This window comes from Gadus morhua, chromosome 20 (assembly GCF_902167405.1).
Source record: "Gadus morhua chromosome 20, gadMor3.0, whole genome shotgun sequence".
NCBI lineage: Eukaryota > Metazoa > Chordata > Actinopteri > Gadiformes > Gadidae > Gadus > Gadus morhua.
The window spans coordinates 12514860-12530657 of NC_044067.1; the positions used below are offsets into that span (position 1 = coordinate 12514860).

The 15798-nt window shown below is 39.8% G+C and overlaps 1 protein-coding gene across 1 annotated transcript in view; it reads left to right on the forward strand.

The window, feature by feature from the left end:
• Positions 1–14439, forward strand: part of LOC115533612 (uncharacterized protein C3orf38 homolog) — a 31942-nt gene extending 17503 nt beyond the window's left edge. The window contains exons 3-5 of the mRNA XM_030344195.1: positions 13066–13134; positions 13261–13466; positions 13960–14439. Of these exons, the coding sequence (XP_030200055.1) occupies positions 13066–13134; positions 13261–13466; positions 13960–14320 (636 nt within the window). The 3' untranslated portion in view covers positions 14321–14439. The remainder of the gene's footprint in view (positions 1–13065; positions 13135–13260; positions 13467–13959) is intronic.
• The last annotated feature ends 1359 nt before the right edge of the window (positions 14440–15798 follow it).

The following is a 15798-nucleotide window of genomic DNA, read 5'->3' on the forward strand; positions in this document are numbered from 1 at the left end:
AAACCTTTTTTACCTCTAAACTTCAAAACTCTGACATCGCACACTTTAACATAGGTTTAAGTACTATTTAATCTGTTGTATAGTCATATTATTATGGCATGAGACAAAAAACACAACTATTTATTACAAAAAAACTACCGCAGGAAGGATTTTAGTTAGCGGTCTCGAAAACAGGTTTGGGGGATAACATTTGAACGGTGGGACGTCATTATACGAAATTTCGTGGGGTTGGTCAGTCTTGCGTGCTGAACATAGTGACGAAATTTGACGTGAAAGCCTTGCGTGGTTCTCGAGGAAATCGCTGTGTTTCAATCGTCCCGTGTTTCAATCGACCCGGCTCTCCCCTACCATAATGTATGGTACAAATGTAACATTCAACATCAATACAACCTCCAGCTTTCCTCTAGAGTGCCCGGTTTGTTTACACAATCTGGGCTACACAATCTGTCTGCGTCACACAAATACCCGGCGCATTTACTGACGCAAATGACGTTTAGAAATGTTCAGCGTAGTGTCCGAATTCTCGTTTGTTCGTTCCCTATAGTGCACTATATCATGAACACTATAGGGAATAGTGAGTGAGTGAATAGGGAACGATTTCGAACACAGCTCATGTACCACAGCTGTGACCCGGAAATGGTGCAGCGGGGTGTGATGTCATTTCGCCGTGCGAGCAGACCGGTAGGTTTCGAGCCCCTCCCCTCTCCTCTCACAGCAGTGAGTGAATACGGCAGGTCAGCGCTACATAGTATGTTTTCCACCGGTGCCAGTTCATTTCAATTACAATTTGCGGTGCTTTTTAAGTTGAAAAAATAGCTACCACAGCGCTTTAAAAAAAAAAAAAAAAAAAAAATAAAAAAAAAATAAATATTATTAAAATATAATTATCGGCTACTTGAGACGATCGACGATGGAATCCATCTATCGTCGATAGTCGATAGAATCGACTATCGGCCCATCCCTAGTCATGGAATCGTAAAAGTATGTAGGCCTATTAAATTGTTGATCTAGGGACAATTCCTGGGGACTCCTTTCAACCTTTTTTCAGTGATGTACCCCCTGTGAAATATTTTTTCAGCCAAGTACCCCCTAACCAGCGCAAAGCATTTTTGTTTGAAAAAAAGATGTAAAACACAGCGTTATGCCATCATTGTCTGATTTATTGAACTGTCAACACTGACAGTTCAATAAACAGAGAGAATGATAAACACAGAAGTTCAGACATTTCTGATTGAGCACAGCTCTCTCCATGCCACCCTGTTCCAGGACACAGACTGGATTGCAAAGATGTGTTATCTGGCAGATATATTCAGCAAACTCAACGAGCTGAATATGTCTCTGCAGGGAAAAGACACCAGCCTTTTGAACCTATATGATACGGTGGATGGCTTCCTGAAGAAAGCAGAGCTGTGGAGAAGAGCCTCTTCACAGGGGGATTTCACCTTAATCATTAAGAGATGACAGATCAAAATGTACATGCCTGACAAACTCATATAACCTTCATTTTTTTAAGTTTTCAAGCGGCAAATAGTTCTTCACCAGTAATGGGAGGATACAGTGAGGTCAAACTTGGGGGTCTGTTGGAGGTGTGTCTGGTACAGGTGGGAAAAGGGTATGATCTGGATCAGACGATGGCCCCAAATAGTGGATAAGTGTTGATTATTCCACATTGTGTTTTCCGTGAGTATAACACCTGTTGTATTCAACATCTGGGACAGGGAGCTGAGGTGGAATGGGACATTGTTTTTATTTTATTTAGCATAGGCCCTGGCCCAGACGATCATGGCTGACACACACACACACACACACACACACACACACACACACACACGCGGGCAATAGTAATATGTATATCAGCGCAAACGCTCACAGGCACGAATGTTAGCCTACGGAAATAAATACGAATATCCCGCTTATCATACGGTGACTTGCCTAGAGCCGTGACCAGCACCAGCACCACCACCAACTTGTTTCAGCACACCTTCAGTTTTGGATTTCTTTTCTGCCACATGGCGGTCATGGCAAATGTGTCCACGTGGTAGGCCTTTGATGCCCCATGCTGCCTCACCATTACACTTATGCTGCTTTCCATTTTGATGGTAGGCTGGTACGAACGACCAGCTTCAGCGAGAACGTGACGTATTTCCCTTGCTCCAGCCTTCCAGTTTGCTATTTGTGTCCGACGAGTTTAAGAAGAAAACTATTTTGGAAAAAATAAATAATCCAGTGTATAATGGTTGCCAGCCTTTACAGAAACATTAGACACCAGCCAACATTGCAATAATATTTTGCCATTTTCGCCAATTTTTATTTCAACAAGTGCTGTCGTGTTTCTGTCGAGCCACGAGGGGTAGTAGCGGGCTAGTCATCATTAGCAACATAGCCTCTTTGGCAAACCAGCTTGAAAACACAACTTTACATTGAATTTCACGCAAAGCAAGACCATAAATTGGTGACTGGATTAAAGCAGCAATGAAATCAAGTGTGTAAGAGGATTTAAAATCGACATTACAACCCCCAACGTGGTACAAATACAAAGAAAATACATCTCAATCCCCACTGACTATGGGCGCAGCCATCTTGTTTGCTAGTTGTACAGATCTGCTCGCTCTACTTTGAAAGCGACGAGATACTACGACCGAAAGGGGGCGTGCCTCAGTGAAATGCCGCAAGAAAGCTGGGAGATTGGCGACTTTACCACTTCGTACATCCAAATGGATAGCAGCATTAGATGTATGTATTTATTACCTACATCAACATTAAAAAGGATTAATACTAGGGATGCACGATATATCGGCAGTGATATCGTTATCGGCCGATGTTAGTAATTTTTTAACATATCGGCATCGGCCCGATAAGTAAAACTGGTCCGATATTAACAGCCGATATTTATTTCCTAGTCTAGTTGCCGTTGTGTGTGTTTTTTGCCCATGCGCAACTTGTTTGGTCATGTGACATTGTCAGTGACGCAGCCAGAGACGCACGGAGAGGCAGTACAGGAGTGTTTGTCACCTTAACTGAAAAGAATGAATGTCGGCGGTTTGGATGTTTTTTACGGTCTCAAATTAAGGTAATCGAATTGCAATATGCAGTACTTGCAAAGCCGAAGTAATGCGCAGAGGATGCCGTGTCAAATCATTATATACATTATCGTAGCGAAATACAGTTTCTGTTGTGTTTTATTTGGCGTTCCGTAATCCCATTGAAACGGAAACCGGAACCGGATATGTTTATATTTGGTTGTAGTCTTTTCGCTCGGTTCTCCGGATCAACAGTAGGGCTAGAACCGAGTGAAAAGACTACAACCAACCTCCCTTGATATATTTGATTTGGCCTATTTCACAGATTTGAGTTGATATTGACTTAAACTTGAAACACTTTTTGTAATTTATTAGACAAGTGTCTGGTTACCATGAATATTGGCAGATTTGATTTAAGTTATAAAACCTTGTCAAGATATTTTGATTTGTGATCGTTATTGTGATTTATGATCCAAACTTTTTCATAGATGCAAGTTGTAAAAGTAGCCTAAAACTAACACTGTTGGTAACTTGTGTTTGTTATGGATGCCCATTGTTGAAGAAACAATGTATTTCGAAGTTTTGGTAAATAAAGAAAGAAATAACTTTTTCATATTTACAGTATACTGAAGAACATATTTACATGTTCTTCAGTATACAAAATCATCATAGAAACTTGTTTTTATACCAATATCGATATCGGTAAATATCGGTTATCGGCCGTAACAGCAATGTTAATATCGGATATCGGTATCGGTCAAAATGTTCATATCGGTGCATCCCTAATTAATACTTTGTAGGTGAAGCCATAATGCCTTTGAAAATCAAAGAATATGCACCTCACTCTCCAACTCTTGTCCAGGGCCCATCTGGAAGACGTCTTGGTAAAATACCTTGTAGGCCCCAACTCTGGACAGAATGACATGGCTTTTATTATTCCATGCGTCCATGATGCCTGTAACACAAAGGAACCTTAACAAACAGCGTTTTTTAATAAAGGCCATTGTCGGGTATGTATCACTTACGGCTGCGCACAACGTCATCCTCTTGGATTACCGGGTCCTGTGTGCTGCTGGTGGCCAGAAACTGTATGGGTGAAGCTAATTGGAGAGAGGTTGGAGCAGGTGGTGATTGGCAGGCAGTGGGGTTATAGGAGAGGTCAAGAGGGGCCGGTAAAGGTGAATATGTTGAGGGGATAGTGTCAATGAGGGTTTTTTTCAGAGGGGGTTCTTCATTTGGAGTTGGTGGTATCCTGTGAGGGATTCGAGGGGTGGGATCTGTGAAGGGTTTGAGGTGGTCTGTGTTAATTTTGGGATGTCTCTTCCCTTGTCATCCCTCAAGTCTGCACTCTTGTTCTCCAATTTGGAGATGGTATATGGTCCCAGCCAGGTGCGCTCCAGTTTTCCCCCTTTCCTCTGCTGCATTCGGATGTTCTTCCGGAGAACCCTCTGGCCAACAGCAAAGGCAGACCTGCTTGTTATTTTCTGCCTTTTGTCCTGTTTTTTTGAGAACGTTCAGCTGAACCATGGCGTCTAATCTTTCTTTCAGGGCAATGCCTGAAGACACCACTGTGTTGGCCACTATGTCCTCCACTGAGCTGTCCACCTTCCAATAGAAAAATAAACAAAGATTAAGAATGGAATTGGATTGGTCAAATTACCTGACATAAGTGAGACCCATCATGCCATACCGTGAAATTCTCTGCCACTTTGCATGGGTAACGTGTAGAGCTGTCAGTTAAACGCGTTATTAACGGCATTAACGCAACCCAAATTTAACGGCGTTAATGTTTTTATCGCGCGATTAACGCAATTATTTTATTTAAAAAATAAATAAATAAAAAAAAATTCTTTGGCTCAAAACAAAGAAGCAGTAGCCTGACTGCTATGTTCAAATGACATTTGTTCAAAGCAGTCGTTTAATTGCACTATAGGCTCTTTTTTTGTATCGTCCTGTTTTGATCAGTATATGCCAATGTTGTTATCAATAAGAAATCATTTGCACAAGGCAAGCCGATGCAATTCACCATGTTGATAAGAGAATTAAAATGAGAAGAATTATGGGACAAAAAAATCAAGGGATATTTAGCATAGAAAAATAATTTGCGATTAATTGCGATTAATCGTGAGTTAACTATGACATTAATGCGATTAATCACGATTAAATATTTTAATCGCTTGACAGCTCTAGTAACGTGCCTCCATGCCGAACATGAGAAAAAAAGGAGAGAACCTTGTGGTGAGGTGGGCCTTTGTTCTCAAGCCAAACATTACGGCATCCAAGTAGTGGTCCCATGTGTTGGGCTTGTCCTCCACAAGTTTACACAGTGCTCTGTATAGGCACAAGGAAATAATTGTCATCAGTCATCATGGTTTTTAAAATGTCACCAATACTACTAATAGCTCTTCTACAATCCATTTTGAATCATTTTCTAATTACAGGTTCACCTCTGAATTGTCCCATTCAGGTTTTCCACAAGACCATTCATCTGTGGGTGATATGGAGCACATAGACTCCTCTTCACATTTAAAAATGTGCAAATGTTGGAGTTGAGCTGTTTCAAAAACATGAAGAGTACAATTTAGCAACAGATGTGTTTTGTATTGCATATGGTACATAGAGCATCCTGACCATGAAGAGCAGTGCTGGTTTATTCACCAAGCCAAAATTAACTAACCTCATTCACAAACTCACTGCCCTGATCTGTGAGGATGCGTTGTGGTGCACCAAACCTGTAAAAAAACGTAATGATGCACTGGGTGACCACCTCAGCACTCTTATTTGGTATGGCATAGACCTCTGCCCATTTGGTATAGTAGTCGACCATGACACACATATACATGTTTCCATCATCTGATGGAGTTAGTTTCCCCACCAAGTCCATCCCAACTAACTCCAGTGGGTGGTCAACCTGAAACTCACAAAATGTATATCATTGTCATCAAAAAATAAGCATGGTTGTTGTTTACAAGTATTCAGTCAAATGAAAGGCTTAGTACATATATGGATTGGGATATATTCTGGCTCCTTTTTAATGGAGCGCCTGGTGTATTGGCATTTAGCACACTGTGAAGCCTGATGGTTCAGAAGCAGACATGGGAAATGCAGTCCAGGAAGCAAGACAATCTATGGATACGCTCAATATATTATACACTCCAATCAAACAATTCCATTTACCCATTTATCCAAGTCAACCCCAATTCCAGGCCAGTAAAACCTGGCGGTGACTGAATATTTGTTTTTTTGGGTTCCACAGTGGCCTCCATGAGCACTGTCATGAAAATCCCAAAAAATCTGATTGGCCTCCCCCGCGCCAACCACAACTTTCTTGCGTACCTCCATTTCATTTTTGGAAGATATGTAATACATTGTATCACCTATTGAAACAAGGTTGGTGTCAGTAGCCTACAAGAAACGCGTCATTTTTTCTGATAAGCTATTGATAAGAGCAGGAGATCAGGGAATTATTTTTGAGGTATAGGCATATCGTTACAATGGCCTACCATCTAGTAGGAAACGGGCGGAGCGCCTTTGAATTATGTATTTCTGCTCCTTATTAATACCTGGGGGATATGAGCCATCTCTTTTGTAGTTCAGCAGCTCGATATACATGCTTTTGTCCATCTCCACGAATCCAACATACATTCATGTAACAAACAAGTTTCCCAGATCATGTACATCCTAATTTATACACTTCGCACCCGTCGGAATTGGTTAGACGCCCTCTTCTATTAGGCTACAATCACAGTATATACGCACTACAATTATATTATTATAGTGCCTCGATTGGACAAAACAGACAAGAGCAGAGTCCAACCAAGATTTCAGAGTCATTTCTTTATTAGTTCCAAAGAAATGCATGATTTATAAGATTAATTTATTTATTTTATAAGAAAAAACTAAGCAGCACAGAATGCCTTCATTCATGATTTCACACAAATCAATGATCCGATGATATTCACCGAACACATTCAACAACAAAGCATGGTATTTATTTATTCAACATTATCATCAATTAACAGATCCTTAGATCTGATATATTACAAATGTAATTGACTAATTGACATTAAAAATAATGACTAACAACACTGAATTAAAGAACAGAAGATCAAAACAATAGGGAAATCGCGTTTTCGCGTTCCATATCACGCAAATCTTCAATCATTTTGTACCACTTGGCTTTCCGTGGATCCAGTTGTTCTGGCTTGGTCCTGTGGGCGGATTCATTTAACATGGCGTTTCGAGGGGGAACAGCAATTACGATGGGGAACCAAATCGGGTGCTACACCGGAACCTATGTGGCCGCGGGGCCAATGGCCACCCCACTTTTTCGTTGAACTATTTCGTTTCTTAGTAATGTTTTGGCCAAATATTGTTACTATACAAACGAACAGTGCTCCGTCTCCCCGCGACCTTATATTGATTTAGTCTAAAATGTTCTCAACGATTCAGCCAAACAGAGTACTGCAGCAGGTAGCATCGGGTTGCCATGGCCCATGGGTAAACAAATGAGCACCGCCATACAAGTTAACGAACGATCGCTGTAGGCTTCAATATCATGCAAGCCCTTTATGTTTTCTTTTCCTTTTTTTCTACATCACAATTGCATGCTTTAATAAAGTATTGTTTTACCTACCATCAGGGGTGATTCTAGGTTCTGACTTTTGGGGGGGCTTAACCCCAGGAAGCCACACGGGTATACGAAGTATATAAAGTTTGAAGTTTCCCTCAAAAATGACCATATTTCCCCCTTTTTTTTTATTTACACAGTTACTGAAACACATTGGTACCACACGTACTAGATTAATAATATGAGAAACATACCGCTATTTCGGTAGCACTGTACTATATTGTCTCACTTTCCGGGACCAATACATCTTTATAAAACTTGTGATGCAAAAAAATCTTGTTCTGATGCAAAAAAAAAGGGTGCTAATTAGGGATGGGAATCGAGAACCGGTTCTTGTTCAGAACCGGTGCCGAGTCAACCGATTCCTTGGAATCATTAGCAAGCCTGCTTAACGATTCCCCTTATCAGTTCCGGTCGCAGCAAATGCGCCATGATGTCACACAAACGCTGCTTTGTTTTGGTTCAGAACAGCAAACATGGCGCCGCCGAGGAAGAAGCGCATTGTGTGTTCACACCAAACGCGGGGCGACAAGATCCCATGCAAAGTGAACGTAGAATAGAGTATCGGGCGTTTTTGTCGTGATGACAGCCAATCAGCATTCAACAGCGTGACAACTGAGTGACATGTGAAATGTAACAGCCAATCAGCATTCTACCGTCAAACTCAGTGCAGCGCAGTCCGGGGTGAACTGCAGCATGGAGGAGAAAGTGATTGTTGCAGTTTGCGACTCCCGGAGCTCTATATATAATAGTATATAATATAATATAATTGTATATATAATATCACGGCCAACAGCTCTGTGCGCCTCCTGATGGCCGTAGCGTGGGTAGCTCTCATAGGGATTGGGCTTCTCGGGGTTTGTTTACCGGTGTTTCTATGGTTTCCTGTCTTGTGTGTTCCAACGGTTTATTAGGTAGGCCCATCTAATAAATCTCTGTCTAATCAATACTTCATTTTGTTTATGTCAGTTGAATTTTGTTACAAGTTGAATGCAAATGAGCACTGTTAGCATTCCAAAAGGCACAAGCTCTTACTTGACTGTTTTCAGTCTGTGTTTTTAGTTTTATGGGACATAATGATGGCATTTGGGCTTAAAAAGCCAAACATATATTTTTTTGTCTAGACCAATTGATTTGAAAATGTACAATTTCCTAATAATAGACGCACTTCTGATCAGATATTAAAGAGATTTAATACAAACAAAAACATTTGTACTTATTTTCTCACCAAATGAGAATCGATAAGGAATCGGATCGATAAGCAGAATCGGAATCGTGAAATTCTTATAAATTCCCATCCCAAGTGCTAATTTTCAGTAAAAAAAAACACTGGCATTATTTTATCAGCTGTGGGCGTTTTTATTGCCCTAACAACGTGAGCTAATCATCAAGTACAACATGTTCTAGACCAGTGGTTCTCAATTATTTTCTGTCATTCCCACCCTAGGAGACAGACATTTTTTCACGCCCTGCCTGAATTGAAATAGCCTACTATTGAGAACCTGCTAATATTTATTTATTTAGATTAATAAAATTAGCGGAGATAACATCTGCAACAACTTAAAACAATTTCCAAGTTCAGTTTATTAACTCAATTTGTAACATTTAAACAAGACTGCTAAGTCTGTGTGAATCTCAAAACAGAGAAACAAGAGCAATTGATTAACAGTTGATGAAAAATATTTACAGTAAACATCGGTCACTTGTCAGCTTCATCAGCTTATTCCCTTTCAAAAAATAATAATATATGTTCATCTTTCAAGCATGAATAAAGACACCAAGTCCCTCTGTCATGACTTTGTAAGATCATAATTCTTGTAAAACTTCTGACCCTTGGTATTATGTTTATTTAAAAGAAAATAAGTAACTTATTAAAATAAATAAATAAGACACTAAGTCCCGTCTGCCGCTCATGCCCGAAGCCTTTTATCAGTAGTATCTAGTCTCATAGTATTCGAACATGTTGTACTTGTTGATAAGCTCACGTTGTTATGGCAATTAATATGCCCTCAGCTGATAAAATAATGCCCGCGTTTTTTTTTTACTGAAAATGAGCACACATGTCAACTTTTTCTGCTCCTTGCACCTTATCATGCTATGCAGCATTACAAGCCTCTGCCGACTAAAACATGCAGTAATTCAAGAAGTGGCATAGATAGAATCGCCTTGTGGTCAACTGTCATTTAATAGACATTTGACAGATTATTTTAAGGTTTTAAAATGATTATTATTATTGTTACCTGGTCATGTTATAACACAGCTGGAAATCGTGGATTTTTTCTGATGAAGACTATAGCCTTTTTGACAGACAAAACAGCAGAAACTATGTTAAGTTGCATTTTTGGTTTTGTCAAACAGGAGAAGCCCACCCACCAATCAGAGGTTAGAGATCCCTCCAGGAAGGTTGCGCTCGATTTCACTAGCCCATTTGAGCCTGTTTATTATTGTACAGCATCCATTCTCTCATTGCTTGTGTAAAAAAAATAAGGTAGAATATTAGATTTGTGGACGAAACGATAGGGTGGGCTAAGGCAAGTTTTGGGTGGGCTTGAGCCCACCCAAAAGAGGTCTAGCTTCGCCACTGCCTCGCACATTGTTGAAATCATATGCTGGATATTCTTTCAATGTTGCTTTTAGTTAATGATCGGGCTATAATAAGACCATGTTGGCTATGTTCGTTGACAACAGGGGACATTTCATGGTGGTTGGACATTTTAGCGAGCCAACAGGCTGTTTGTCGGGACGCGGAACACGCAACTCAAAATCGGGATGAAATTACAGCTCATCCGCGGATCTCTACTAACTAGACTTCAATGCACTACGCAGAGGACCGCCATCATAATGCCTAGTATAGGAACTCGGGATCCATTGTTATTAACACTTTGTTGCTGCGTTCACGCTGCGTGAAGCACTGCATTAAACACGACCAAAGTTTCTACAGTCAAATTCAAAAGCCATCTATAATAATGATTGCGATGATGATGAGGATTATGATGACGATGATGACAATGAAGAAAGTTTTTATGATGATTCAGTGTTTCTGAACCAGCCATAAGCAATCAGCAGCAGCGCCATTGTGCGAATTCCCTACTAAACCAAACGAGACTCGTAATGGTAGGTAGCATAAAACAATACTTTATTAAAGCATGCAATTGTGCTTGCATGATATTGAAGCCTACAGCGATCGTTAGTTAACTTGTATGGCGGTGCTCATTTGTTTACCCATGGGCCATGGCAACCTGATTGCTACCTGCTGCAGTAGGCCTACTCTGTTTGGCTGAATCGTTGAGAACGTTTTAGACTAAATCAATATAAGGTCGCAGGGGGCGGAGCACTGTTCGTTTGTATAGTAACAATATTTGGCCAAAACATTACTAAGAAACTAAATAGTTCATCAATACAGGCAACGAAAAGTGGGGTGGCCATTGGCCCCGTGGCCACATAGGTTCCGGCGCCTATGAATCTGACCCCTCAAGCGAACTCTCTCTTGAATGACCCCTCCCTTCCACATCTTCAACGAACGTTCAATGCATTAATTTGACCAAGGACTTAGCTCAATTGTTGCTTCTGTCTTCTCCAAACCAGTTAACCTGCTCTTTCTGAGATGCTGCCATTCTGGAAACAAATAAAGAAAATGACAGCTATATCCAGGCGGGCTGGGGCATACACCTTGTTAAGGGACCTGACAAAAGTTGAACTTGAGTTAACTATGCAAATGAGCAACTAGTGTAGGGCTGCAACTAACGATTATTTTAATAATCGATTAATCTGTCGATTAGTTTTTCGATTAATCGATGAATCGGATAGAAAAAAATAAATAATAATTTTGGAATTGGCGCATCTTTATTCAAAAACTGAACATTACTTCAAATTCAAAGTGCAGACTGAAGTGTAAAAACACCAGGTTATTGCTCCAACGTCCCGGAACTATTAAAAGTAATATTAAATAATAAAAAGATTAAAAAAACATAACTGGGATAACACAAAAAAAAATGTACAATGTATGATATACTTTTATATGTATATAAGGGATGTCCATGGTTAACCGGTCAAACCTATTGATAGCATTTTCGAGACTCCTTGTAATAGAACTTGTAATATTGCTTGAATTGCTGATAAGATGATGATAGTTCAAGATAGGACATTAAACAGGTCATAATTCTATCTTTACTATCTATTTTATATTACTGGGAAAACAAGTTTTCACCAAAATCTCAACTATTATTTTATTTTTTCTGCTGCATTTGAACGCATCAATCATATTACTGAGCCTGAACACATCACATCACATTTGACCCTGTTTGTGACCATTGGTTCGTTTTTTTTTAAGCTAACTAGCTCTATATCCTGCCGATTTTAACATGGATTTAAAAACTGCATTACTGGTTTTAACTGACGGGACTTTCTACACCGTACGGTTGTGTGATTACTACCGCTGCTTTGAATGACTGTTGATGCACGCGGTGCCGACTCCGAGCCCGTCTGCACAACATCTGCAGCAGCAGCAGCTGACAGAGTTTTCGGTTGGACTAGACGGATACTGAGTTGAAGGAGTTTTTTTAACCCAAAGACAGTGAAGGTACAACACTTTTATGTAGGCCTACAGTCCAGTTTTAAGATATGACCAAAATACAAGCTGTGGTCGCTCACACTAAAGCTCGCTGTGGGCGTGCATGAACCGTGAACCAACCTGTCGGCGGCTGGCTGTAACCCTTATTAATCGCGCGACACAACGAATCGACGACCAAATTCGTTGCCAATGCATTTAGTAATCGATTTTTATCGATTTTATTGATTCGTTGTTGCAGCCCTAAACTAGTGCATCTTGGAATCGGCCACGGTAGTACGTTTACATGCACTGCTTAATCAGATTAGAGACATAGTTCGACTATGCTCCTCAATTGGACAACTGCAATTGTCCGAGTATACATGGCAGTGAGAAAATCGATTCATTGGCCGAAGAATGTCATACCCTGGTATGATAGGTGGCGCTTTACCCATTTCAACTAGTGGTAATAGAGCTACCTCCGGCTGAACTCTTTACGTCACCAGCAACACCAAACTCAGGCGGCATTCGAGAAAGATGTTTTCAGTAGACAAATGTCAGTTCGGCCGCTGCGCAATGAATGAATAAAGATCGTAAAAACGTTGGAAAAAATTCATTTCCAATCCGATTGAACATACATTCACGGTTGATGCGACTATCAATCTAATAATCTAGGGGTCTTTATCCGACTATGAGTACCCGATTTGGTCAAATTTTAGTCCGATTTAGGTGTATACAAGCATCTCAAAAACTCAATCATAAGTCGGATTAACCCAATAATTTGATTTTCTCAAGTGTCATGTAAATGTATTGAGTGAGTACTGGTGGACCGTACAGAATCCTGTTGAATTCCCTTTACTGGTTTTAAGAAATTCCATGGACAACGCGGTGAACTCCCACAAGCAGCAACAAGAGAGGATGCGAGAAATGCCCAGCCAGTGAGTGCACCTTCATACAATCACACAAAAATAATGTATGATGGTGACATTCTTGACCAATGACGTATGATTTTAAATCCTCAATATGACAAGCTTCATGTACCCATCCCTGTTTTCGCCTTTCAGGAGTGGTCCCATCAAGGCCCATTACTGGAGGGAATGATTCAGTCCGTAGGAACACAGGCTGAGACGCCCCTTGATCAGTCCGGGGAACCATTTTGCAGCTGGTTCTTTCCACTCCTAAACAGCCAGAACCCCGCCATAGACCAGAATTCTCCAGAATGGGGACGACAACATTTTTTCAACGATGCAAAACTAAATATAATATATAGGTACGATTTATTAAACACATTTATTATTACTTTAAAAAAATTGACATTTCCTCCACAACATAGATACAAAACTTGATTATTGTCCTTTCTAAAAATTTGTTTTGGACAAGCATCCTAAACGTGAAAAGATGTATAGATGTCAAAGTCTGTAAGACTTGAAAGAGTCACCCTCTGCAGCACCTTTGTAGCAATTAGTGTCTAAAAAAGATCTGAAATATCAGTTAAAAGAAAGAGTAGGTCTTAACATTGTGGAGATCTTCTTGTAATGCTGAAATGGTTTAATGGTTACGCCAACTTTGTTCTTTGGCGTCAGCGTCACCATTGAATGTGACGCCAGTCTTACCTTTTCACATTTGTTTAAATGTGTGCATGTTTCTTAACAAATGAGGGTTTAAGTAAAAACATCTATGGATTTTTTTTTCTTGTTGGATGTTGCCTGTACACCTTTCTTTAAAAAAGCACTGACATTTCTTCCCAATCCCCCCTTCTACAGCAGGATTGGCCAAAATTCGGGGCTGTACCACGGTGCAGACCGGGTTAACTTGGGTCTGCTGTCGCTGGTCAGAGAGTTTCGGCTGCTCCTCTACCCCAGCATGGAGAACTGCAGGTACCGGGTTGTAAACAACCTGAACAGGGAGGTTCTTCTCGCTGTTGGCGGCACCGTCCATCATGAACCATCCAACGGCAGACTGGGATACTTCGAGCAGGTGTTTGGCCTCATCTGCTCGCAGATGGGAGAATACAAGATTAAGTTCACTGATTTAATTATCGGACTACCCGGGATTCCTGATGGGGGAGGAGAAAAGCCCCCAAAGGTTACCTGGGACTTTGATGAGCTGAAACTCCGCTTCTAATCATAATAATAATTATGTTTGCTTTAGCTTTCTGCTAAATCTTAAATACATTGCACTTTCTAAAAAAGCTTTTTTAACTTTGCCTTTATTTTCTATTTTATTACTAAAATGCCTTTTTTACTTTCTATTTTACGCATTCATTAGCATATTTTTTTCTTTTACTTAACTATTATTTTATTTTAGTGTATGACAATATTTATATGTGAAGCACTTTGAGTCTGCCTTGTGTATGAAAAGTGCTACATAAATAAAGTTGCCTTGCCTTGCCTAACTTTGATCTTGAGATTTAGAATCGAAAGGTGTGGGTGCTCTGGCTCATAGCAGAGACGCATGGTTTAGTTTGCAGACAAGGCTGGACTGGGAAATTCAAGCACCAATTATTGATTTTCGCCAGAACTTTCTGTCAGGGGTTGATTAAGTTTTAGTTATACACGTACGGTTCTTCAGAGAGAACGGTTTTAAATAACAAAGATGTTTTATTTGTTTGCATTCTGTCTGTTCAGCGTCCTCCAATTAGGGCGGGTGGTGGCAGGGTTCATAATGTTAACATAGTAATTTAGAGTTTAGTTTATTGGTTTGAGTGTGGATAAGGAACTGAATGTTAGTTTTAAAATTATTTTACATTTTATTATGTTCATGGTTATTGGTTATGGTTAATACTGGGCTCTCTGCACATTCCTAACACCAAAAAGATAATTGGGTACTTTTTATTCTTGAATAAATGAAACAGCAAAGATTAGTATGCCATTTTTTGTTTGGATATTGATATTGATTCAATATTTTTTTGCAATTGTAACTTGCTTCCCCTTGTGGACGTAGAGTATACTACAACAGTAGTCACCAAAGAGTACGGTATAATGGCCTTACACATTGTTGATTAAATCGATTTATTTTATTTGATGGACACTGCAATACATATTCAAATACAATTGAATTTCTTAATTTTTGCAATATAATAATCAAATTACATTTTGTGGTCCAGTTGACAGCCCTTGTACTCTATATGTACTCTCTGCCAATGTTCTAGTGTACTGATTTATGAGTTGAAAACCAGATTATGTTTCTCCTATAAAGGTTGAACTTAATGGTTAAATTAACCAAAAAATATATATTTTAAAGGGGACTTATCTGTTCACTTGAAAAAAAGGAAAGACTTAACTTGAAAGGGAAAGTAGCTCAAATAAATAGGTATAACCTATAGCTGATAGCCTGTCCTCCCAGATACATGTGTTGTCAATTCCATATTCATCATTGTGCATCCAGAAAGGGAGATTAAATGGTTAGCATTTGCTTTCTGTTTACCGCCTCCTTTAACTTGCAGAGTTACAGTACTAGCCTAGCTCCAGATCATGTGAGGGAAATACAAAGATCGATCAAACCATTATAATCATTAGATTGGGAGCTTTGATGGATGATTCTATTAATATATGATGAGCACAGCCAGCCAAGCTTAAAATCTTTTTAAAAGTACATCAAGC